This window comes from Chiloscyllium plagiosum, chromosome 2, assembly GCF_004010195.1.
Source record: "Chiloscyllium plagiosum isolate BGI_BamShark_2017 chromosome 2, ASM401019v2, whole genome shotgun sequence".
NCBI classification, from domain to species: domain Eukaryota; kingdom Metazoa; phylum Chordata; class Chondrichthyes; order Orectolobiformes; family Hemiscylliidae; genus Chiloscyllium; species Chiloscyllium plagiosum.
In genome coordinates, this window is record NC_057711.1 from 27,109,979 (window position 1) to 27,137,730 (window position 27,752).

Below are 27,752 nucleotides of genomic sequence, written 5' to 3' on the forward strand. Positions count from 1 at the left end.
TTGGCTGAGACAAGGTGGGGGGAGGGGAAATGAGGAAACTGGAGAAATCTGAGTTCATCCCTTGTGGTTGGAGGGTTCCTAGGCGGAAGATGAGGCGCTCCTCCTCCAACTGTCGTGTTGCTATGGTCTGGCGATGGAGGAGTCCAAGGACCTGCATGTCCTTGGTGGAGTGGGAGGGGGAGTTGAAGTGTTGAGCCATGGGGTGGTTGGGTTGGTTTGTCCAGGTGTTCCAGAGGTGTTCTCTCCATCGCCAGATTTCTCCAGTTTCCTCATTTCACCTCCCCCCACCTTGTCTCAGTCCCAACCCTCAAGTCCCTCCTCCCTACCTTTTATCTTAGCCTGCTTGGCACACCTTCCTCATTCCTGAAGAAGGGCTCATGCCCGAAATGTCGATTCTCCTGCTCCTTGGATGCTGCCTGACCTGCTGCACCTTTCCAGCAACACATTTTCAGTAACTAGAAGCACTTCATTTATTGGAACACCAAATTTTAACACAAACATTTGAACTTATGTTTATTGAAGCAGAGACCTTTATCTCTCCTGGCTGCAGTTTACTACAGCGGATAATTTGATACCTTACCTTTAACTCTGGATGGTGAAGATGGTGAAGAATTGGTTAATGACCTCCTGGATATTCCATGGAGGTCAGCACTGCTCTTCTGCATTGTGTGGTCACTCTGCGCTCTCTGATGGTTCACTGACGGTTCAGACTTCCGCCTCTTTCTGTAGTCGCTTGCAGGACTTGTGGCACTAACAGATTGAATCAGATTAATGGCATTACTGCCTAACTTATTTACTGCCTTTATGTGCAGGAAAACAGAACTTCCCCAGTTTACTGTGAGTGAAATGTTTGGACATGTTGGCATTATATTGTTTAATTAGGCAGATAACACCAGTTCAAAGAAATGTAACCTGAGCATTGATTTGTTTTATCACTATTCCTTCATGGAATGTAAGCATCATTGGCAAAACCAGCATTTATAGAGTCACAGGGGCACACAGCATGGAAACAGACCCTTCTATCCAACTAGTTCACACTGACCATAATTGCAAACAAACTAGTCCCACCTGCCTGCACTTGGCCCTTCAAACATTTGTCATTCTTGTACGTATCTAAACGTCTCTTAAACATTGTAACTGTACCTGCGTCCACCACTTCCTCTGGAACCACTTTCTATATAAAAAATTGTCCCCATGTCTTTTTTTAAATATTCCTCCTCTCACTTTAAAAATATGCCTGCTAGTCTTTAAATTCCCCACCCCAAGGAAAAGACACCTGCCATTCACCTTATCTCATTATAAATCTCTCTAAGATCATGTCTCAACCTTCTACTCTCCAGTGAAAAAAATCCCAGCTTCTCCAGATAACTCAAACCCTCCGTTCCCCACAACATCCTGGTGAATCTCTTCTGAAACCTATCCAGTTTAATAACATCCTTCCTAGGACATGGTGACTAGAACTGGGCACAACATGACCCTTGAGCTGAGTGGCTTGCAGGATCATCTCAGAGGGCAGTTCAGAGTCAACCATATTGCTGTGGGTCTGGGAGTTACATGTAGACTAGAGCAGGAAGGAATTCCTCCCCTCACAGATAATAGAGAATCAGATGGGTTTTTAGAATAATTAGTGATAGTTTCACAGCAAGCATTATTGATGGATGCTTTTATAAAATAAATTTGAGATCTATGAATGGAATTTAAATTACACCAAGCAGCCATGGCAGGGTTGGAATATGTTGCCAGACTCACTGAGTTATTATCAGACCAGTGACATTAATCACCATGCTGATTTTTAAAATTTTTTTTTTTAAAAAAAAAGCAGAAAAGGGTAACTTGAAGCCTAATCTAGATACAAAACTGAAAATGTTTTGCTGGAAAAGCGCAGCAGCTCAGGCAGCATCCAAGGAGCAGGAGAATTGACGTTTCAGGCATGAGCCCTTCTTCAGGCCTAATCTAGATACATCATTTTTCTGCTGAATGAAACATCAGAGTGCACAGAGTGAGGCAATCTAACCTGCCACAGGGAGATATTTAATCCTTTAATTACTGTCCATCTGGCACCTGCACCTTGTATCTTTGACATATTGAGAGCCTCATTTCTTAAGCTGTAGCGTGTTGTTTGGCTGCTAGTTTAGAATGGAATCCAAATATAAGACATCTGCTGATGACTGCTGTCTCAGGAAGATGCACCATCATTTCGAACTACAAAAGGATTTTCTATCAAGTTACATCTCAATCTCACTCATTACATGAAATGGTTCAGAAAAGATTTACAAGGATGTTGCCAGGGTTAGAGGATTTGAGCTATAGGGAGAGGCTGAACAGGCTGGGGTTGTTTTCCCTGGAGTGTCAGAGGCTGAGGGGTGCCCTTATAGAGGATTACAAAATTATGAGCGGCACAGATAGGGTAAATAGGCAAAGTCTTTTCCCTGGGGTGGGGGAGTCCAGAACTAGAGGGCATAGGTTTAGGGTGAGTGGGGAAAGATATAAAAGAGACCTACGGAGCAACTTTTTCACACAGAGAGTGGCACGTGTATGGAATGAGCTGCCAGAGGAAGTGGTGGAAGTGGTACAATTGCAACATTCAAGAGGCATTTGGATGGGTATATGAATAGGAAGGGTTTGGAGGGATATGGCCGGGTGCTGGCAGGTGGGACTAGATTGGTTTGGGATATCTGGTTGGCATGGACAGGTTGGACCAAAGGGTCTGTTTCCATGCTGTACATATCTATGACTCTAAGTAATTCATGAGCTAAAAACCTACCTCTAATTTGCTACCAATGACAATACTATTGCCAGAATCTGCCATGGCCAGTTGGAACTGTCATGCCAAGTCAGCCTAGGGAGGGGTAGGGTGAGACTGGGGGTAGGTGGCATATAGTCACAGGTCTTTTTGGGGGTTAGTCCATAATGTTGTTGAGGCTCCAAGCACCTCAAGTCTAAGGTCTGTCCTCATCGTACGGGGTTTCTGAGGGAACGGTCACTGTGCCAAATGGCAATTTGAGACTATAGGTCTCCTGTGCATGTGTGCCTTGAGATATTGGCGACTGACTGAAGTCCAGAGGAGTAAGCAGTGAATAGAGTCACCAGGTACCCTCCCGGACTTTCAAGTCAGGAACTGTCACTGTCCGGTTCCTCTCCATTGGGAGGGAGAATGGGAAACTGCATGTCAATGAGGTGAGGTGACATAATAATGAGGATGTTAATGCATGCAAATACATGCAAAAAGGCATCTTGCTGCTCACTCGCAAGTATATCATCTGGCCATCCAACACTTGGTCGGAAAATAGGACCTTTTGCTCTTGACATTAGGAAGCTCCTCACTACCAATGTCATATGATTCTCCCAACCTCCTCACTGATGCCCATATTGTTCCGTGCTTGGGAAGATTCCACCCTCTGCCAGTCTGTTACTAGCAGTGATGAGGATATTTTAGCAGAGACCAGCCCTAGGAGTCTTTAAGTAAGAAAAATTTACCTAATGAGAGCCATAGAATTGATCAAGCTGCAGTTTAGTTCAGACCTGTGAGCACAGTGTACTAAGAAACATCCAGAAGATTGTAAACAAAAAATTCTCTCCACGCTCAATTACTTTGCTACAGAGGACGGAGAGAGAAAGAGGCGTAGGTGCTTTCTCCATCACAAGCTGGGAATTTCTGCTGCACACTACAATGGTAGAAATTTCCTAGTAGCTGCTTTCACTCATCGTTTCCTATAAACTAGGCAAAAGTGAGGACTGCAGATGCTGGAGATTAGAGTCGAGAGTGGTGCTGGAAAAGCACAGCAGGTCAGGCAGCATCCGAGGAGCAGGAGAATTGATGTTTTGGCCAAAAGCCCTTCCTGTAAAGTGTTCTCTTGGCAAATCCCTTTATTGAAAGGAAAAGTCAAGGTATTTACAACCTTCAGTCATTAGCTAAGTGTTCAAAGCAGTCAAAAGAACACAACTGATCAATATCTGTGATCTAAATTGGTACAAAACTGTGCCTCTGTTCATAATATTTTTGCCTTGCGTGCACGCGTGTATGTGTGTGTGCGTGTGTGTCAATTTTTAAAAGGGATAGAGTTTAACTTACATGTTTACAATTCAGGTTTCTTCTTTGGTCTTTGTTAAAACAATTTAACTGCAATAAATAATTACAGTTTATGTTTATGAAAACTATAGTAATCGTATTCCTTTAACCAGAGTTAGAAAGCTAGGTAAAATTGGACAACTCAGTGGTTTTAATCAAGTTTTCACATCTGTGTTAACTCTGGGAATAGTATCACTTGATTTCTAGTGCACTACTGCAGTCAGTTGTGACGTAACACATGAAAAAACTGAGGGCCACCCGATCAGCTATTGAATCGAAGACCAACCATCTCTCTGTGGATTAACATGATGCGGAGGTGCCGATATTGGACTGGGGTCAGAAGACACAGGACACCAGGTTATAGTCCAAAAGTTTATTTGAAATTACAAGCTTTCGGAGCGTGGCCCCTTCATCAGGTGAAGGACCTAATAACAAGAACATCACCATTACAGGAAAAGTCAAAAGAACTAAGAGAAACAAATGAGCTTACGTTATTGGTTTGGACTTTGATCCAAAAGTTTATTTCTCCATAGTTATGTTTTTGTATTCATAATATCAGTGTTAAACTGTGGGGTTTTTTTCCATCTTATTTGTGAGTGAGTGTGTGTGCACTTGGGGTTTTAAAGTTGTAAAATATCAAATTAGTAATCCTTTATCTTCACCATTTGCTAAAAGATGATTTATTTAACAATAACTGATAATTTATTTTTAATGGTGAGACCTGGAGTGAATTACTTTTGCTCTGAATAGCAGTAGATTAGACAAATTGATCATCTGTAATTGGGTAGTTACACATTTGTGATGGTTTATAGAATAGTGGGACTTGATTATTGGTGCACTAATCCCAATTGAGTCAATTGTGACAAAGGGCTAACCTTTTGTCTCCCAACAACTACCCTTGTATAGACCAAGGATCTTAGTAATTGTGACACAGTGGTAATGTCCCTACCTTTGGCTCAGGAGGTCAGCACCTTTGAATGCTTCGGTTGAGGCAGTACCATGGATAACAAGCGCAGACCTCCAAAAACTGGCTGTTAAGATCATAAATCGGTTAAGGGAGTGGAATTCTCTTTGCTCATGAATATTGCTGATTGGTGATAGGATGCTGTCAAAGCTACGTGGGGTACAACTGAAAGCAACTATGAGAAGGCAGCAATGGCGGAGAAACCTAATGCTCTGGCTGGGTGGACAGCCACACTGAGCTCAAAAGAAATGGAAAGCTGGGATCTGGTGAACACTGAATCAGTGACACTCTGGGAGCACCTATGAGGAATGTCTGTGATATGTCACAGAGGTCTCCAGTTGCTTTCTAATTTCATGCTGGCCCTCTGAGAATGAGGTAGCAGAAAACAAAAGATGTTGCTATTTACTCTTGCCAAGAACAGAAGGCCATTGAGCTTCAAAACAGAAAGTGCTAGAGAAACTCAGCAGGTCCAACGGAACCCACGGAGACAGAAAGAACAATAACATTTCGAGGCCAGTACGAACTCATTGTGCTCAAATGGATTCTGCATAAGAGTCATAGCGGACTCAGTGTCTGTCTCCACAAATGCTGCCAGACCCACTGAGTGTCTCCAGCACCTTATGTTTTTACTTTAGATTTCCGGCATCTACACTATTTAGCTTTTGTTATAAATCATCAAACCTCTTGAGGCATTGCTGCCTGTCCCTATGGGCACAGCACTGACCCAGGCTGAGGTCTTTGCTCAGACTGGATGGGTCTGATGGGATACCCTTTCTTGTCTGGTCAGCCAGAGAGAGGATGGGCCTTCTCTCCATTACCCTGTCCAGCAGCATCTGGAGTGCAGCTTCAGAGAACCTGGAAGTTTGTTTGTCCTTCTTGGGTCCCATGGCATTTGTAGGCATGATTTGCAGTAAGTGGCCTTTAAGTATGGCACAAGAGCCTCTGAGTCTGGGAGGTCTAGGCCGTGGCGAGAACTGCTTGCTTGCCGTATCATTTGCCGAGTTGCTCCATGCAACATCTCACTGACATTGTCAATGAGCTGAGAAGTGCTGATAGGTCGAGCATAAGACCCTGGGCATTAGTGGATGTGACTGCATCCAACACCCTCACTGCCACTGTTTTACTTCAAAGGGGAAAGTGCCACTCAGGATGGACAAAGGGCCAGAAGAGTGAGAGCAGGAGGGGATATGCAGGATTTCCTTTTTGGATGCACTTTTGCTGTGGTTTTCTTGTCCAACGCTGATTCAATATCAGAGGTTGTAGGATGAGGTCCTTCAGTGAATATTTATTGCCCAGTTTAAGGCCTCAATTGGCATTATGCAAGTCTACCTCTCCCTGACCTGATTTGGCTGAGATGGGAAAATGGCAGGGTCTTCATGCTACCCCCTCTCATCCAATTAGCGTCAACCCTATCTTCAAACTTCCTGTCGGGAGGGTAGCATGAAATTCAGACGGCTGGCAATTTATGGCCTTCTTGCGGCACAGATGTAAGATCCCTATCTCTGGACTGGGAGGCCGGAGTTCAGGTCCCATCTGCCCCACAGGTGCGTAATAACATCTCTGAACAGGTTAAATAGGTTAATTTTTTAAAAAAATTAAAAATACAATTGGAAAGACCCTGAAGGATAGATGAAATGTGACCCCTAGTGGTTCAATTATTGAACAATCAAATGCTTTTGCATCTTGTTTTTTGTACAGTTCACTTAAAGGATCTCAATACATTTAATAGGGGTCTCCTCAGACAGATATGTGACATAAAACCACCTGGGAGATATTGTCAGGCTTGAGACAAAATGTTTACTCAGAGGAGGTGGGTTGTAAACAGTGTCTTGAAGGGAGAATTCAGGGTTGATCAGAAAGATACCATAGATGATACATCACAGTTCTGAGGATAGGCTTAAAATGCAGGGACTACTTTCACTGAAGCAGAGAAAACTGATAGGACAGATTTGACAGAAATTATAAAATTATGAAGGCTTTGATCAAGTGACTCAGGAAAAAATATTTCATCTGGTTAGGGAGGCAGTTCTCAGTTCAAAATGAGGACTATAAAAATGTAGGGAGAAGATTCTTTTTCCCATTTTTATATAAGTCTACATTGCTTTGCCAAAGATTGAGGTAGAGAACTGCACAGTTTTTAAGGACAAAGGAGATAAACATTTGAGGCAGATGAAAATGTAACACTACTGACTGTCAGCAAGGAAAGGCTGTGGGGTTTAGCATTACTTTGCCCGAGCAGTAACGAGATGCCTTAGTGACTGGATGGTCTTCTTCCCTGCTTTTATATCCCTTTGGTTCCACGGGCAGCTGCTAAGTGAGGCTAGGAAGATTGTAAAATCCTGACTGGAATTGTGAAGGAGTTTATGAATATTGGGGAAAATACAGTTGAAATGGAAAAAAAAACATTGTATCTACTTTCAACAGAAACAGCAAGACAAATATTACTTGTAATCAATGTCTAGCAGCAGTACTATTTATTTTTCAGAATTAAACCTGCTGTATCGCAAATCTTCAGAGTGAAGACAGTTAATCATCTGGCCATAAAAGCCAGGAGCAATCTACGTAATGAGGATATTTCAGTCTCAGAGACTAGCAATGAATAATGGCAGTAGGGACATTGATCTGACAACCTACAAGGACACAAAATACTGACAAGTTCCTGCATTAAATCAGCAGCCACTTCAAAGCTATCACATATAAAATGCACTTTTAAAACTTCTGATCAATTTCTAAGGTGTTTAAACACAGACATCCATTCAGAAATAGTGATAAGTTGTAAAAAAAACATTTTTGCGGTTTCCCTGACAAGAGTGATTATTACATTCAGCACTTGTTTTAAATAAAAGAATAAGCAAAAGTAAATGAACACTGCAAGAGGTGAATTAAAAGGGACAGAGTTCTTGGGAGCCATGATGATTATCCTTGATAATTATTAAACTGCTTGCATTCACTGGTAAACCAATTAAAAGATCAATCACAATTATCTATTCGACTTTAGTCTAATATAGTCTGTAAATAAGGTTAAGAGTTAATTGCCCAAATGTGTGCCACATTCTGTATTAACAACAAAAGATGCTGAAAAAATTCACCAAGTCTGACAGCATCTCTGGAGAGAGAAACAGAGTTAACATAACCCTTCTTCAGAGGAGGTTATTAACTAATAAATATAACTTGTTATGAGGATGGGGAAAAAAAAACTTTGGTGGTCAAAAATAAATCTCAGCCTAGTTCAGATTTGGTCTAGAAACATTCACTTTTGTTATCTCGAAGGAGGCTGCCATACCAACTGAATTTGTTCAGCTATTTTGTTTTTATTTCATATTTCCAGCATCTGCAGCATTTTACCTTTACCACGCTGTGTAATATTGATCTAGGGAGCTGGAAACTCTATGATATATGATACAAAGGACAAGGATTTGGTTTAATCACATATGATTAAAGATCTTGCTTTCTTTTTACTTATAAATAGCTTGCGGGTTTCTATGGTGGCTGTAAATAATAAAATGGTAGATTTGATCAATTTGAGAAAGCACATGGTATCGGTGACTTTGAGCAAACTTTGTCAGCAAGCAGCTTTAGTTTTCATTTGTGAGGATGATGATTAGCCAAAGAGTCTTTGGATACAAGGTCAGCTCAATCATAAAAGACAGATAAGAACAACCAACAGTTCTGTTTAGCAAAGTTAAAAAGAACAGTTTTCATGTAATGATGAGTCATCAAGACTTGAATGATAGATCATTGTGAGAGAGTAGAATCCTATAAAAGTTATAACTTTTTTTTCCAAAGTTCATCAAAGAGAAAAATTAAAGAATCATTGATTGTTACAACTGCAGTCAAGAGTGTGGTTCCAGAAAAGCACAGCAGGTCAGGCAGCATCTGAGGAGTAGGAGAATTGATGTTTCAGGCAAAAGCCTTTCACCAGGAACCTGTTACAACTGTATCTAGAATCTCTAGGTCTTTAACTCAGGCATCAAGTATGCCGAAATTTGGTAAAGCTTACTAAAGGTTATTTGCAATTATGGAACGGTGTCACATTTAAGTGCCCTGCCTCACAAAGTTAAAGTAAATCTTTGTTATCATATCAATTAATATTGAAACTCTCTGGTAGAGAACCCAGCAACAATCAAGGTTTTACTCCTTGAAGGAAGCTGCCTGCCTTTGTTTCCAACAAAGAAAGTAACAATAGCCCAAACCCACTTTAGTTAACAAATAAAATTGTTTATTTATTTTAAAAATTTGGATCATGTTAAAGAATTCAACAAATAACATTGTATTCTATTCAGAAACAATAAACATGCATATCTAATTTTGCAAGCTCAGGTTGAACAATCTCCTTATTTTCAAACAGCAAACCGTACTTTGCACCGATCAAATAAACCAACTCTCCAACCAAATGAATTAAAGTTTTCTTTAAAGGTTTTCTCCTGTGTGGTCTAATTCAACGAATAGACAAAGTTGACCGCTGGCATGAAATATTGTAAAATTTGCAAAATTTCATGGAAGTAGCTACAAAACTTGAAATCAGGGACAGATGTCCAATTCATACTCAATATCTATTCAAAACCAAAATCAAACTAAAGGATCTATATGGCATTATCAATTAAGACTTACCTAGAAGGTCGCTCCAACGGTCTGTCTATCGAAGGATTATAAAAAGAGGTCTGCAAAAGAAGTAGTTGAAAAGTGAGGATTAGGATTACTACTGAAGGAGCAGGAGTCCCTATCTGCAGCCCCATGTTTAGTGTTTTTTTGCATATTTCTTTCAATGTTTGTCATCCCCAGTGCAATGTAGAAATAGCTGGATCTACAGAAGGATCCATTATATACATTACCCAAAGGATAAACAACAAATGGAGATGCGAAAGCTGGTTGTCACATCATAATGCTTACATATTTCCTCAAACTGTTTGGAAGGACTGTCTCATATTCGTCCCGCTATCAAATAACTGCTAAACTATTTACATATTAATATAACCACAAAACAAATCCATTTTCCTGATTGGCAAGAACATCCAGATTCCATTATCAATTACTAATTTAAAATCTACAAATCTTAATGGACAAAATATCTCGCCTGAGAAACACAATGGGTGGGATTTTGCATTCTTTCTTCTGAATGTGGGGGTGAGGGTACTTGGTGGAGGCTAATCTATTACCCCCACCAATTCACCAGATCATCCACTCATTAAAAGCGGGTGGGTGACTCAGGGCAAAAATCTCGCCCTATCGCGGTCCTTGAAATCCACAACCTGCCTTGCCAAAAGCTGCCAGCCAATCAAAAACTGGCTGCACCTGGGTCCCTAAGGTTTACCAGAACCTGAATCCTCAGGGGATCCAGCAGTGTGAAACTAAGTCTCGTTATCTCTTCTTTCTGTTGAGGAGTGGGCATCACAGTGAGAGGGCAGTCAGGGATGTTGGGGCAGGAGGGTGCCTTTCAGATTCCATCCCCTGGCCCTCCATCTGTCAGTCTGACTGGGGCAATCAGAGGAGCCTCTAACCTCGACCGGCAGGTTTGCATGGTTTTCCCGTCTGGAAATGCCACTTCTCTTACCCGGTGGGGTTGCAGGGGATCAAAGAGGTGGCAAGTTGAGGTCCTTTCAGTGATCACTAATTGACCAATCCGGTTTTAATTACTGACAGGTTTAGAAATGTGCCCTTGGACATTATTGCCCAGAACTTAAAGGCAGAGGTGGTGAGAATCATGTGATATTCTTTAAAAGGTTAACTTGCCCAATTAGTTGCCCTTCTTGCCACCTTTTTTACCTCTTGCTGGGAGGGGAAAAATCATGCCCTATAAAGATACTCAAACCATGTGAGATAATGTTGAAATTATGGAACAGTTTAACAATAGGACAAAGAGTCATTTTCACAGCACTCTTGATGAGAGAACTGATTAGAGGAATTGCAGCAAAGTTCTACAAGTGAGGACTTTGATTTACGATGGAAGTATAGAATTATGAGCAAACTGACAGACTAATACAGGAATGTTAAGGGCGAAGGCAAAAAAAAAGTGAAATGAAGCTAAAGAGAGGAAACTGGATAATCCTACAAGAGATGATACACAACCAACAGTCTTACAATCAGTTTTATTAATATATTTCGGATGACAGGAAGTTGCAGGAAAGGTAAAACATTGATAAAAAAAAGAAAATAACTCTATATTTAAAATACAAGTATCAATGAACTGCACTTGAGCACACATCACATAACTTGGAAACATGGAGGAGAGTACCTAATTAGAAGGACAAAATGCAACATGACTGGGGCAGTGTGAACCAAGACATAGTTTCTTTATTCATTATTGTCGCATATGTAGCCAGGCTAGTGTGATCAGTAAGTGTGTTAGAAATATACTCAGTGGTAAATTTCAAAAGGGAACTGGATAAACATTTGAAGTAAAGCATTTTTTCAGGGCTCTGGAAAAGGAGCAGGATAGAGGGACTATTTGGATAATGCAGGCGCAAGAGTACAGAACAGGCACTTTAATCCTTTGAGTCTGTACTGATAAAAAAAACACTACTACCAACACCAGTCCCCCTTTTCTGCACATTGACTTAAATGTTATGAGACTTCAAGTGTTCATCCAAGTACATTTAAAAGTTGTGAGGTTTCCCACCTCAACGTTTGTTTAACCTTAACTTCTTTTGCATGATATTACGCCTTTAAGAACACTTCAAAATGCATAATTTTCTCTTGCCTCCAATCTTTTCTTTTGAGCTGCGGTCAATGAAAAGTACTTTGTATCTTATCACTGTTCTGAACATCTACTAATCATTCCATTTATTTGCTGTTGTATCAATAAAGATACTTTTAATTCAGAATTAACACTTGTTCAGTTAGTTTTCATGCAGATTGCACTGCAAGCTGATGGGCTCGTTCTTTAAGCTAAAGTCAAATATATAGTCACTCAATAACTTAGCACTGGTCTTTCAAGTGGATGGGATTATTCCTGCATAATTACAAAGTCTTAGAAAGTATATTTTAGATTTATCTTAATTATTCCATTCTACGGGTATGAATATTCCTTTGACAGTAAGATGCTCTGCAGGACTTGATTCCATTTATATTGTTCTGTAGCTGATTTATCCTGTGCTGTGAGCCGATACAAATATTGTCTCATCATGAGACAGTTCCAAATTAATAATGACCAATTCAGAGCTGTAGAAATTATCTGTCAAGTTGGAAAACAAATAATTGAATTTTTCTACCAACAATGTCATGAATTTAATACAATGTGGCAGCTTCCAATGAACTACATTAGTGATGAAGTATTTGAGTGCCTATCTCTTGGTGCAAAATACAGAAAGAGATTTTGGGTGAGTTAGATTTGTCCTGCTTTAGTGTACTAGACATACCTGGGCAATTTTCCATGTTGTCGGGTCGATGTCAATATTGTAGCTGCACTGGAACAGCCTGAAGTGTGGGTCGTAACTTCATAATCCTCCTAGTGGTCCATGTCCCCTCACCTGTTACAAATTGCGAACCAATGCTTCCTCCGTCCCTACTCTGACTGCTTTATCATCCATTTGCCAGCAACGATTGGCAAGGATCCTCCTGCCACTGGTGTTGCTTCACACCCATGAGCTAGGAAGGTCATTTGACTGGCAGACAGGAAGGAATGGGCCTATTGAGTTCTGCATTAAAGTCAACAGGATCTTTGCAATTTGAGTCTCATTTGGTTTTCTGGTTGTTTTCCGCCTTCCCCATAGCCTTGCCACCTCCCTTTTAACAGAAAGGTCCTTGTATCGGTCCCTCATCCTCCAAGGAATTCATCTCCAAATCAGGTTTAGAATGCAAACTCAACTTTGCGGCTGTTGTTCATTTGCATATATTAAACAACACAACTACATAAACCACCAGTTACATACAAGGCAAAAGAGAATACATATTCATAATACAAAAGCATGGATTCTCAAGCTGCATTTTATAACTGAAACAATGGCTATTTCAATCAAAATTGGACACTAATTGCCAGTAATCCCACATTCACAGATAAATTTGAAATCAGAAAGCTGCTGTCCAAGATGTCTGCTCTGCCTAAAGCTATCTGAGTTTGGCATCTCACTGACAGACTCCCCAGTAAAGATGCATTGAATGGCTCGAAATAATTCCCAAACACATACACACAAAACGCACATGAGAAAAACTGATGTGTAAGTGTACCTTAAATAATGACAAACAGCTTCGATGGCGGTGAAAACCAATTTCTATACATGTAGATTTTCATATTGAGTAAAGGTTTTTATCATTTACCTTTTCTTCATGTGCTTTAATTCTCTCTCTCTACGCAGTCTTTCTTTCTCTCTATTTATTTTATTTTCTGTACGTGATTGAATTAGTAATCTAACTTATACTTATACTTATATTCTGATACTGTACTGCTCATTTATACTTCACACTGATTTGCTGAAGTGGATCTTACACCCTATGTACAGGTCCCTTCTGATCTGCAGATTTTTTTTTGGATAGTTTGCTGAACTTTCTGGTCAAAAGTCCTCAGAAGGACTATGGAAGTGCAAGTCAATCTCTTTAAGGTAATTAACCAAGTAGAACACCTCTCCTTTCTCCATAGCCCTGCAAATGTTTCCTTTGCAAGCATATCTCCAATTTCAGGGGATGTGTTAGATCACATTGATCAGCAATAGCCTAATGTAAAGCAACTGCTCTTTCCTTATTGATAGCAATTTCATCATTTTGTATTCCACCTAATCACTTCAGATCAATTTTAATTTCAGTGGCATAGCATACTCAGTCAAAGGGTTAAACACAGCACTGTTACAGACTGTGACATGGACAGAACAGAACACCTCCTTTTATTTCATTCCAGGACAGTAATCCAATCACTAAGCCTGTGTAGTATCTTGCTGTTCCCGACAGGATCCAAAGCCTTGGTTTAATCCACCTTCCCAATATTAAAAACATCAATGACTGCAAAATACATCATGACAACTAAAAATATACTGGCAAAAAATAAACCTGTGCCTCCTTTTCCCGTTGCTTTGGGACATCTGTCATGACTGTTTAATAATAAAATTTTATTTATATATATATAAAATAAGGAAGGCTAATCTGACCTTTTAAAAATAGACACAGCAGTTAAAAATGGCTGCCAGAAGCCACATGACTGCACCAGTTGATTCACTTCAGTCAGAAAGGACAGACTGATAAGCGATTGCAACACCAATCTCAAAGGGAGCAGTTTAGAATTCTGCTGAAAGAATCTGGGCAAAATCTACAAGTGTAATGACTACAGGATTAGCAAGGACAGCAAACATCTCCAATACAGGCTGCTCCAGCTACTGAGTCCACCTATAAATGCAAATTCCATCTACTCAACCACAGAATCTACCACAACTTTTAAATTCTGACTTGAAGCTTTGAACCCTTGAGCTTCGAAAACAAAATCTAAGAACAAATAATTGCACTAATAATGGACTGATCTGATTTATACCTTTAAAAGTACCTTTCATCTGTATCTTCTTTTAATCTCTTTATCTGTATTTATCTAATAATTGTATCCCAATTTTACTTAGTTGCGTAACAAACTAACCCTTGATCTTGCATAAAACTAAAGTTTTGCCAGAGCTTATTTCAAAATTGGAAGAATTAGAAAATGAAAATTGGGCAAAATGACTAAAATGTGTTCATAGATCACTGACCATGCTGCAAACACGTCTGGTGAATGTAACATCATAAAATCATTTCCGAACTTCACTATCTCTATGCTTTTAACTTAAAAGCAGAACTTCCATAGGTTCCCCTTGAGATATTTCTCAATGTTGAAGAATTTCTCACATTTTATTCTTGATGCTTGGGTCTCAATGTGCTCATCTGTGGCTGTAGTGACTCCATTCATTTTGGCTTCAAGGCAGAGTCACTGAAATGATAGGAGCAGGACTTGGACATGCAGTGCAACTTCCATGAGTGAGCAGGAAGGTACAAGTTGGGCTGAAGATTAAGGTGACCTTTCTTAAAAGTCTTCTCCGCTGTCGAATTAAAGGAGAGGACAGGAAATAAAGCTTCACCACCTTCTGAGATCTTGGGACATCTGGAAACACTTCAGTCATCAAAGTATAATCACTAATGCAGGAAACTTGACTGCTAATTTGGGCTCCTGGAAGAAAGTAACTCTGAAAAAGATCAGATGAAAGTTGATTGTGGGATAAAGCTTGGATCGTTTAATCTTGCCTACCTGCATGGGTCCCAAAATAAGACACCGAGCAACCTACTGTAAACATCAGCTGTGATCTGACAGAATTTCTCTCTGCCCTTCTCTCCAGATGAAGAATTCCAGACTCTTCACTCACAGTTGCTCTTTGGAATGAATGGTCCGATGCTAGTTTTATCAAACGACCACTTAAGTTGTCAAATGAAAGCACAGCTGAGTTGGGTCAGCATAGAGCAAGACCATTGTTATTTTAATCAGAACTCACTAGTACAGTGTTTTTCAATTGATGTGGAAGTGAGTAGGTTCATGTATTTTTAACCTCAATGATAATTTATTTTCAGTGAGTGTAGTGAAAGGACAAGTACTATCAGCTGGAGAGAAGGGCAGAGAGAAATTATTTCAGAGCGCAGCTGTAGGTAGCGGATTATGTTTTTGCTTGGTGTCTTATTTTAGGACCCGTGAAGATAGGCAAGGTTAACCATTCCAAAATTTATCCCACAACCAACATTTGGCTCTTTATATCTGTCATTTCTGGGTACAAAATTGTTTGTGGGGATGCAAGGAGCGGCGGCACGGTGGCTCATTGGTTAGCACTGCTGCCTCAGTGCCAGGGTGTCAGGTCCAATTGCAGTCTCAGGCAACTGTCTGTGTGGCGTTTGCACATTCTCCCCGTGTCTACGTAGGTTTCCTCCCACAGTCCAAAGATGTGCGGGTTAGATGAATTGGCCATGGTGCTGGGTGCATTGATCGGAGGGAGATGGGTCTGGGTGGGTTACTATTCGGAGGGTCGGTGTGGACTGGTTGTGCCGAAGGACTTGTTTCCGCACTGTAGGGAATTTAATCTAAAAATGGAAACCTTATTTGTCCCGAGGGCACCCCAGTTGGTTATGGTTTGTAGAAAGATGCTGATGCTAAATTGCACACATTGAGCATGGCTTAGCGGATGTGACCATTATCCATTCAGTTCACACTATCCAGCCAGTGGAGTCACCACCGACTTAAGACATACTCTACTACAAGTTTGCTACTGGCATGAGAACAACAGGTCAGCCATGTCTTTGATCTTCAAGAAACTCCAATTTGATAGGGAAGTTCTTGTTAATGATCAGGTGTCTGGAGACAAGCAATCAGGACAAACATGGATAAAGCACATGACAAAAGAGGTGGACATACAGTGAAAAAGAGAGACTGCTGGAAGGCAAAAGCATCAGTTGATTTCGGGCCAATACTTCATCTGGGCTATTTGTAGAAGACATTGTCACTCGAGTCAGCCTCCACAGACACACCAGTCTCATTGACTCTAGAAGTGAAAGACACCCTGGGGCAAGAGCATTATTATCTGGGACAAATGGACAACATCAATTTGGACTCAGCAACATTCTACAAACGACAATGAGATAAATGAACAGATAATCTGTTTTAATGTGTTAACTGAGGGACAAATGCTTGTGAGGACATTGGGAAAACTTCTTCAGCCTTTTTCACATCGTACCCTGGAAACTTTTTTGGCCATGCCAGGACAGTGGATGGATTTTATATTTACCATCTCACTGAAAGCTGGTATGTCTAGCACTGCGGCACTCCTTTAGTACTGCACTGACACGTCATATTAAATAAATGCATAGGTTGTGGCCACAGTGCACAACCTTATAAGCCAAAAGCAAATGTTCCTCTTGACTTGTTTTTTTTATCTCTCCCAGGCAATAATTTGTACATAAACGCCTTCTGGAATTTGCAGTTGGAAACTTTTCTAGCCAAGTGTGCCCAAATACAGGCTGGTAAAGAAAGAGGGTGGAGAAGCAGTGAGTTGAAAAGGAGAAGACACCAAGTGATGGGATTCCTTCTCTACAAACTAAGTGACTACACTGAAAGCTCCAGTATGTGGTTAGCAGTTCCTTCTCTACTATACAACTTACAGAGTCATAGAGTCATAGAGATGTACAGCACAGAAACAGACCCTTCGGTCCAACTTGTCCATGCCAACCAGATATCCCATCCCAATCTAGTCCCTCCATGGAAACCGACCCTTTGATCTAACAAGTCCACACTGACCATGTTCCCAAACTAAATTAGTTCCACTTGCCTGTCTTTGGATCATGTCCCTCCAAACCTTTCCTATTGATGTACTTATCCAAATGTCTTTTACAAATTGTAACTGCATCCACCACTTTCTGTGCCAGTTCATTCCACACATGACCACATTCTGTGTGAAAAAGTTGCTCTTCATGTCTCTTTTAAATCTGTCACCTTAAAAATATGCCCCCTTGTTTTGAACAACCTAGGGAAAAGACCTCCATAAAGAGAGAAACAGAACATCACAGAGACTAAACAAAAACGCAGTAAACTAAAACACACTGAGACAGAGAAACAGAACAAGACTGACGCACAAACAGCAGCAGGACACTGACAGACCGAGTAAAACAAACATTCTATTCTCTAGTTGTGAAATACGACGAGCGAAATTCCATGCTAAACAGTGAAAGTCTTCCATAGAAGAAGTTTGTGATGCCACTTCCATTTGGGTTTATTAGTTCAATGTTCCCCACTGCCTATTTGTGACAAATTGTTCCAGGCAGCTTTTGTTTAATCTAACATTTAGCAATTTTGTACAATTAGTAAATTCGAACATCACTTGTCTACAAATCAGCATGGCTTACTTCAGTGTACAGTACAGGAAGAAAATTAATTAGATCTCAATTTACCATGAAGAGTCTAATTAACCCAAAACTGAGCACTCTATTATTGTCCCAATGAAAATAAATTAGCGTCACTGGGTTCTGGATTCTTAATTTACTCTTGCAATCTGTGCAGAGAGAATGAGCCATGTATTACAATACTGCAGTTTAACAACAATCTGTATACATAAAACCCTTCTGGAATTAGCAATTGAAAACATTTACACTCAGAAGTGGGGAAGAGGGTGGACAGGCAGTGAATTGAAAAGGGAAAAACAAAATGGGATGTGATCCCTTCTCGACAAACCCTGCAACTACACTGAATGCTGCAGCATGTGGTGAGCAGTGATTCACAGAATTGGAATACCACATGAGAGTCTCCAGTATGTGACAGTCAGGGGATAAATCACTTATCAGGAACAGGAAAAAAAGTCACCAGGTCCAAAATCCATTGTCCCAACTTACCATATATTTAAGTTTATAGGCCACCTGCCCTTTTCAGTGTAACACGCAGCTCCCTGAAGATATAAACTGACCGCCCAGTGGGCAGCATGATTTAGTGGAGGAACTGTCCATTCTTCCTGGTTTCTGATCTGACTCTCATAAGAGCAACATGACACAAGGGCCAGTGTGTGGGGAGGAGAAGAAAAGGCAGACTTTCTTCCTGGCTTCCTACTGTTTGGATAGGTTTAAAAGGCGTTGGTTCCTTAATTCAGACAGTTCTATAACTGCAGGCATGAATAGTTTCCGATATTTTTCCAGAACAATAATTTGCAGTCAGAATGGGAAAGAAGCATCATGAGGAGAGGAACCAACAAAAAGGAAGGGGTGAAGTTTGGGGGGGGGGGGGGGGGCTTCTTTAAGCCACCAGTACCTGACAGTTAACACCAAACACAAACGCCAATAGGCTCTTGACACCTCCCTTCAGACTCATATCCTCCACTATTTCACATCTTAAATGGCAAACAGAGAAGCAGAATATCACATACAGACCATTCACAAATTTGCTGACAACACATGAGAAGATATTTTTTCATCAAAGAATTTGCAAAACTCTCTCCCCAGGAGGCTGTGGATGCAACATCATCAGATATATTAAAGATCGATATCATGGACAAAGGAATTATCTCAGTGTAGACTTGTGTAAAAAAACTAAACGGACTGGAACTGAACATAAAATGTTCAAAAAATGGCTGCCAAAAATCATCTAACTGTACAGCCCCCAGCTCTAAGTGGACTATAGAGGGATATCTCCACACATACAGTCAAAGAGATCAACTACACGAAAACAGACCCTTCCGTCCAACTCATCCATGCCAACCAGATGTCCCAAATTAATCTAGTCCCATTTGCCAGCATTTAGCGCATTTCCCTCTAAACCCTGCCTATTCACATACCCATCCACTTGCCTTTTAAATGTTGTAACTGTACCAGCTCCACTACTTCCTCTGACAGCTCCACCCTTTACATGAAGAAGTTGACCCTCAGGTCAACTTTTAAATCTTTCACCTCTCACCTTAAACTTATGCCCTCTAGTTTTGGACTCCATTACCCTGGGATAAAAATCTTGGCTATTTATCCTATCCATGCCCCTCTAAACCTTATAAACCTCTATAAGGTCACCCTTCAACTTTTGACGCTCCAGTGAAAACAGCTCCAGCCTATTCAGCCTTCCCTATAGCTCAAACCCTCCAATCCCAGCAACATTTCTGCACCCTTTCCAAAAGCAGGGAAACAAGAATTGAATGCAGTATTCCAAAGTGGACTAACCAATGTCCTGTATAGCTTCAACATGACTGCCCAACCTATACTCAACGTACTGACCAATAAAAGCAAGCATACCAAACACCTTCTTCACAATCTTGTCTACCTGTGACTCCACCTTCAGGGAACTATGAACCTGCACTCGAAGGTTGCTTCGAACTACAACACTCCCCAGGACGCTACCATTAAGTGTACAAGTCCTGTCCTGATTTTTCCTACCAAAACGCAACACCCTACATTTATCTAAGTTAAACTCCATCTGCAACTTCTCAGCCCATTGGTCCATCTGTTCAAGATCAAGTTGGACTCTGAGATAGCCTTCTTCACTATCTACTATACTACTAATTTTGATGTAATCTGCAAATTTATTAACCATTCCTCCTGTATTCATATCCGAATCATTTATATAAGTGACAACAAGCTTGTGAAGACCTAGGAGTTTGTAAACAGAATATGGAGGCATGAAAATTCTAGCTTGATGGAGAAACAGAGGGGATTGAGGAAGAATTTCAAAGGGACACAGCATGATTGATACCTTTGGATCAGAGTGGTGCTGGAAAAGCACAGCAGGTCAAGCAGCATCCGAGGAGCAGGAAAATCGACGTTTCAGGCAAAAGCCCTTCATCAGGAACTCCTGATTCTTCAAAAGTGACTAGCACTATTTTGAGTTTTGAGATATCTCAAGAAACCTGGCAAAGAAACAGCCACTCTGCAAAAAACTTTGACCAAGGGAGGGCAAGGAGGAAAAAACACATTTTTCTTATCCTTTTCTGGGATGGGGAGTCACTGGTTAGCCCAGCATTTATTACCCATCCCTAACTGCCCTTGAATATATTGTTTTGATCTGCTTCCTTGAACCATGCAGTCCCCGGGCTATAGATACCTATACAGCTGTTAGGAATGTTGTTCTAGGATTTCAACCGAGTGATGGTGATATTGTTCCAAGTCAGGTTAGTGTGCAGCTTTTGTGCTGGGTATTGCTCCAACTATCAGAGAGTTAGGCCCCAGCTTCGATTGACTCCAGTTTTGCGAGGGTTTGTCAATGTTATACACTGTTGAATGCAGCCTTGATGTAGACCTCTGGAATTCAGCTGTTTTGTCCATGTTTGAACCAAGGTCAAGAGGTCAGGGTAATGCGATCAGGAGCTGAGTGGCCCTGGCGGAACCCAAACTGGGCGTCACTGACCAGGTTATTGCTGAGCGGTTGCTGCTTGATAACACTGTTAGTGACACCTTCCATCACTTTACTGATGATTGAGAGTAGACTGATGGGGCAGTAATAGAGGGCCAAAGGGCCTGTTCCTGGGCTGTAAATTTTCTTGATTGGCCAGGTTGGATTTGTCCCGCTTTTAGTGGACAGGACAATTTTTCACATTGTCAGGTAGATGCCAGTGTTGTAGCTGTGGTTCAGGACATGGTAAGTTTTGGAACAGAGGACTCCAGTACAATTGTCAGAATGTTGACATTCCTGATGAAGGGCTTTTGCCTGAAACACCAATTTTCCTGCTCCTCGGATGCTGCCTGACCTTCTGTGCTTTTCCAGCACCACTATAATCTAGACTCTGATCTCCAGCGTCTGCAGTCATCACTTTTGCCTAGAATGTTGACATTGCCCATAGCCTTTGCAGTTTCTAGTGACTTCAGGCATTTCCTGATAAATTGGCTGAAGACTTGATTCTGTGATACTGGGAATTTCTGGAGGAGGCTGAAGTGGATCATCCATTTGATTGTTGCAAATGCTTCAGCCTCATCTTTTGCTCTTCCATCATTGAGGATGAGATATATGTAAGAGCCTCCTCCTTCAGTGAGTTGCTTATCTGTACACACTTGTTTGCGATTCAATGAGGCAAGACTACAGAATATCTGCAAGTGCTCGGGATTGAGAGTTTAAAAGTGCGGTGCTGGAAGAGCACAGCAGGTCAGGCAGCAACTGAAGAACAGGAGAATTGACGTTTCGGGCATAAGCCATTCATCAGGACTGGAGAGGGGAAAAGGGGCTGAGAGATAAGTAGGGAGTGGGGATGAAGCTTGGGAGAGAAGGTAGGTGGGATGGCAATAGGTGGATGCAGGAGGGAGGTGATTGTAATAGGTCTGTGGGGGAGAATGAGTGGATAGATGGGAAGTAAGATGGATAGGTCAGGATGGCACTGCTGAGTCACAGGACAATTTTACCTGAGCAATTTATCACATTGTTGGGTAGATGTCAGAATTGGTGCTATACTGGAATAGCTTGGCCAGGGTAGTGGCAAGCTCTGGAGCACAAGTCTTGTTGTTGGAATATTGTCAGGATTCATAGCTTTTGCAATATTAACAACCTGAGGCCTGGAAGCAAAAGCAGCATAGGCCCCACTATCAGGTCAACCTTCTTGGGTCAAGTAATCCTGTTGAGAGTTGAATTCCCAAGAAGGAAAGGTACAAAAAGGAACTTTTAAAGTGAGCTCCACTGCACAGGTCTGCACCTATTACTGATCTTTCTTCTGCTGCTTTCTGCCTTGTAAAGCTCGAGACACTTCCTATTTGCTGAAGCCTACCAGAGGCTTGCTACACTTGCTGTCACTAAAACACCAGCCCACTTAATGAACATGAGGGGCTGCTCACACAGGTCTGCAAATAACAATTGTTGCTTCCCCATCGTTCAGTCAGGTCAATTATCAGACGGGAGTTTGAATGGATTTATTTAAACGTTATCTTATCATGAATATTGGAAGGGCCTTCACATTCCTGAATTTGTCAGTTTGTCCAATAAAAATCCAGGCTGTGCTCTCTAGACTATTGGCCCAGCAACTTAATCACTGACATTGCTGCAGTTCCATGCTTGATTCCTGAACCGAAGCTTGAATCACAGCCTTCAAAATCAAAAGGCCAGTTGCCATGATTATGTGGTTATGGATGGTTAAAAGATCTGCATGGCACTCTTCAGCCCATTATTTAATAAATAGCATGTGCTGAATTATCATGAGAAAGTTTACACTTTAGTTAAAATTGCAGACAGATGATTGTTATGCACATGCCCTCAGCATTTCCCGAAATGTATCGGCAACCACACACCAGATAGAAGTGACAAACGGGCCTCCACCATTGAGTGATTGTAATAGCTTAATGAAGTGAAGATCGTCACATGCTGCTGGTCAGGGCGATAATAAGGGTGAAGATGAGAAAGATTTGATAGCATAGTACTGTGTAAAGAATCAGTAGTTACCTTTATATTCTCAGCTGAAACACGGGCAGAATTTTCTGGCAGATAATCCAAAAGCTTTTTGGGAGGCTGATGGCAACACAGGCAGAGGTGGAGAGATGTGCAGAGAACAGTCAAATGGTACACACAGATGAAAAAAGTGACATGGTTAAAAAGCTCAGGAGCCAAATGCAATACTTGGCATCAAATAAACACAGAAATACACCAACAGAGTGAAAATGATGAAGCAAAGCCGACATGATAACATGTCTTTCTACAGAAGGTCCTGGCCTAAATAAAGTTGCCAGTTGGCAAATATATTTGTAAATGTTGGCTATCAACTGGCCAAATGATGCAAATAAGTCAAATTGTGATTAAAGTAATTGGTTGAAAAAGCACATTAATTAATAATAAGCTAACAGACTATTTGGCTATGATAACAAAACTAAAGTGCAAAGTTCTTAAGATAAACAGCAAATTCAATATTGGGTCTTGTAGTGACAGTGTGGATAGTGCTACAATTTACCATTTTAATAAATTCACCCTTGACTATTCCAAACTGTTATTCAATGGATCTAGACAAATCAACTGGAAGCAACAATTCAAGCCTAAAAAAACCTGACTCCAAATCTACAACCTGTTGTCTACAAAATACAGGCTGTTAACTTACTTTATTTGGGAAGTACTACAAATTAGTGATCGGCGCTGCCATGACAATCATTCTTTTCACAGTGAATACTCACTGTTCACTGCAATTATGACTATCTAGATAACTCATACTGTTCAAACCACATCACACTGGCCTCACTTACCGGGTGTCCAAATTCCAGTTCTGAAAAGAATTTATACCAGGGTTCGTTTTCTAAATCTATTTCATCTGGGGTTATTCGCCCACCCTGAAGCAGAAGTGAAAGTAAAAAAGGGAGAGGAAAGAGGCAAACTAAACAAAGTGGGAATGTTAAATCACATCACCTCAAAACTCCGCTTACTGAAACAAGATTTTAAAAAAGCAAAATTAAATTACGGTTAAAAATAATAAGGGATAAAGAATGCTATATCGAACTGAAGTATCAAAGGGAGACTTTTCTTTTTAAGTGGTTACTCATCTCACACTGTAAAGGTATCATTCAGCGCTTCTTGTTTATGTTGAGCACCTTTGTATTTATTTAAAAAGCAGCCAACACCCTGTTGCATCCAATGTTCTGGGAGTTAATAGGATTTCTCTCAAGCACAAGCAGCAGAGGGCAGCAAATACCCAAGCCATTCCTGACAGCACAGGTGATATGAGAGGTGCTGCTTTCTTTCACAGGCACAAACGGAACGATCAAATGTACAGCAAACAGATCATCAACAAGCAAGTTATAAACAACTGACTGACAGCTTTGCAACTGTTTTGAAACCGACTGTCTGAATTCAACAATTAAAGTTGTTCAACTTAGAGATGCCTTTAAAGAAAACTTAAGTACTTAATGTAAGAATATAAAACAAATTAAAGTCAAGATTAATGCTGTCAAAAAGATTCTGTTTGAAGTCGGTTTTGAAGAGGTGTTTTCTTGGCAAATGCACCAGAACAAATATTAGTAAGTTAATGTGTCAATATAAAGGCAACATGAGAGTAGCTGTGCTTAGGTTAAATCTCACTTTTAGAAATACATCAGAAAGACTCTCACTGGCACACATCTAGCTCACACTAGTTCTTCCTAACCAAGAAACTGAGGAAATTAGACATTGAAAGGACTTTTTTGGAGAAAGTAAAGATATTTACCCATGCCTACATCAAAATCTCTGTAGTTCGAGGGAGAGCATTGAGTTTCAAGTGCATTGACTGCAAATCCAAGAATTTTTTTTCATTGCCAAATCCCAAATGAAAGATATTTGAAGTAACTGCAGTGACTATGCTTTCCTTAAGAATTGGTCAGCAATGAGTTCATTATTTACAGACAGTGAAAGGTAATAAGTGATTATAATCATTCAGCCAGTCTCATGACCAGTGTGCTGGGTGGTAGCAAACATATCTCACCATTCATTACTATCAATACTTCACTGCATTGTAGGTACTACCATCCATAAAAGGCTTTGAAAGACAGAAGATGAGCACTCCTCGAATTTACTTTCCCACCTCTTTATAGTTACTCCTAAGAATTCCACTGCTGGCTTCCAGGGGAAAGAGAGAGGAGAATTCTTGGGCTGGCATGTGGCACACACAGGATTATTCTGATAGGAACTTTTATTCTGCTGTTTTAGCTGAACCAGGATGCACCTTATTTTTTTTCCTGCCCCGATTTCTCTATTTGATTTTTAAAAAAATTAGTAGCAGAATGAACTGTAAACATTTCTAAGTGAATTGTTTTGCAATTTAAATTGCATTTAAAAACACACAGGCTTTATTCTCTTCCTCCCAATCCAACCAACCAACAGGACAGTTTGATCCACAGGAACATGGCTACAGAGGAACTCAGGGGTATATGCTGGCAGCAGTGTCAGATCCGTATATTTTCCTCTATTCTGATTGGTTGAAAACTTTTCCTTTGAAATTGTAAAACCTTGCTGAATGTCAGATTTGTAAAGAGGGGGAGTGGGGTACATACATGTTGGGAAAGACAAGATAAATTAATTAGTACTTCAAAAAAACCTTAGTTTGTGGTAATTTGTAGGAGGAAGGTCAAAGGGAGGCACTTTTCAAGTAGCATGGAGAGTTAATTAAAGAAGGAATCAGTGCACTGATAAAGCGAAGGGCTAGGAGGTAAACAATCATAGATGTGGATGGTATGTAAGCAATTTTGTTTTTGTGTGCAACTCAGTTTAAAAATTGTTTTGTTTAAAATAGTTATCCTTATGAGCTTATTTGTCCCACAAATCTCTAATTAAATATTGACTTGATCATCTGCAAAGGGCTTTGAACTAGAATGCATATAACTAGATAAAATATACACACAAAGGACTGCTACAGTTAACTCTAATCATTTTGACCTTCTGGTGTTTATAATCAGATTGAGAGATGGTGAATTTGCCTTTTTTTGGTGCCATTGGCTGTTTAACAAGGCACAAAACAGGAAAAAACCTACGATTAGAGCTCAGCATATTTTAGATTAATGCATTTCTTGAATCCTTGGTAGCATAGCCAATGATTCAAAGCATGTCTTTTCGTAGCAAGTTTGAATCATTTCTTGAGTGTCTAACTCTTCTTCATGGGAGTCACCTTGTACCCAACTCCAGTGGCCTCCCTTCTTTCGAGAGTTCAGACAGTGAGCAGCAACAGTCTTTCTTGATCAAGCACAGCATCAATAAAACCTGCTTCCGTCTTCACTCAATGTCCAGCCAATACAACTGGATAATGAACAAGATGCTCTGGGAATCACAGGGACCACAGCTTTTTTTTTTTAAAATTCACAATACAGAACAACCTCGGTTATCCGAAGGTCGATTATCTGAACAAGATCTCAAGGTCCCATTAAAAGATTATCAGTAATCCAAACAAAATACTCTGCCTGTCTCGTTCAGATAATCGAGGTTGTTCTGTATATATTATTGATTTCGAGGAGGAAACTAAATGTAATATCTCCAAGTTTGCAGATGACACAAAGCTGGGTGGGGGGTAAAGTTTGAAGAGTATGTGATTTTGTCAAGTTGAGTGAGTGGGCAAATGAATTACAGGTAAAGTATAATGTGGATTAATTTGAGGTTATTCACTTTGGTAGCAAAAACAGGAAGGCAGATTATTACCTGAATGGAGATAGATTGGGATAGGGCGATACAACAAGACCTGGGTGTCCTTATAACCAGTCGCTGTAAGTAAGCACACAGGTGTAGCAGGCAGTAGAGAAGGCAGATGATATGTTGGTTTTCACAGCGAGATGATTCAAGTGCAGGACCAGGGATGTTTTTCTACAATTAAACAGGGCATTGGTGAGACCACACCTGGAATACTGTGCACAGTTTGGTCTCCTTATCTCAGGAAGGATATTCTGGCTATGGGGGGAGTGCAAAGGTTTACTGGGCTGATTTCTGGATGGCAGGAGTGACAGAAGACAGATTGGATCAGTTAAGACTATAGACACTGGAGTTCAGAGAATGTGACAGAGATCACGTAGAAACCTATAACTTGAACTAGACAGGGTAAGTGTAGGAATGCATGTTCCCAATGCCCAGGGAGTCCAGAACCAAGAGTCACAGCTCAAGGATATGGAGTAAACCGTCTAGAAGAAACTTCTTCACTCAGAGACTGGTGAGCCTGTGGAATTCTCTGCCAGAGAAAATCAGTTAAGGCCAAAACATTGAATGTTTTCAAGAAAGAGTTAGATATAGTGCTTAGTGCTAAAGGGATCAAAGTGTATGGGATGAAAGCAGGAATATGGTATTGAATTGGATGATCAGCCATGGTCATATTGGATATTGGAAGAGACTAAAGGGCCAAATGGCCTACTCATGCTCCTGTTTCCTATGTTTCTAGGACTCCAAAAGTTAGTCTGGTCTTTATAGCTCAGTCACTCTCTAGCTCTTTGAAAACCATACACAGAAGTTAAGCTGTGTCACATTCTAACTTATTGCTCATTAACCTCACAATAGGTCTAAGCCAATATGACCATGGCTGATCATCCAATTCAATACCATATTCCTGCTTTCATCCCATACACTTTGATCCCTTTAGCACTAAGCACTATATCTAACTCTTTCTTGAAAACATTCAATGTTTTGGCCTTAACTGATTTTCTGAAAATGTGTTGCTGGAAAAGCGCAGCAGGTCAGGCAACATCCAGGGAACAGGAGAATCGACGTTTCAGGCATAAGCCCTTCTTCAGGAATGAGGAAGGTTTGTCCAGCAGGCTAAGATAAAAGGTAGGGAGGAGGGACTTGGGGGAGGGGCCTGATACCATGGTTGGTTAATTGATGTCTTGGTCCGCATCAGTAGTGAAATCTGTAGATATCCTTGAACTTTC

The 27,752-nt window shown here is 40.6% G+C and overlaps 1 protein-coding gene across 8 annotated transcripts in view; it reads right to left on the reverse strand.

The window, feature by feature from the left end:
* The window catches only part of sorbs2b (sorbin and SH3 domain containing 2b), a 308,354-nt gene that overhangs the window by 66,838 nt on the left and 213,764 nt on the right, over positions 1–27,752 (reverse strand). For 4 of the 8 annotated variants that reach the window (XM_043706014.1, XM_043706043.1, XM_043706032.1 and 1 more), the window contains 4 exons: positions 23,628–23,711; positions 22,840–22,905; positions 9,645–9,694; positions 581–750 (listed from right to left, as the gene is read on the reverse strand). In XM_043706014.1, the coding sequence (XP_043561949.1) occupies positions 581–750; positions 9,645–9,694; positions 22,840–22,905; positions 23,628–23,711 (370 nt within the window). The remainder of the gene's footprint in view (positions 1–580; positions 751–9,644; positions 9,695–22,839; positions 22,906–23,627; positions 23,712–27,752) is intronic. The other 4 variants (XM_043706062.1, XM_043706081.1, XM_043706051.1 and 1 more) reach the window with 1 other exon arrangement.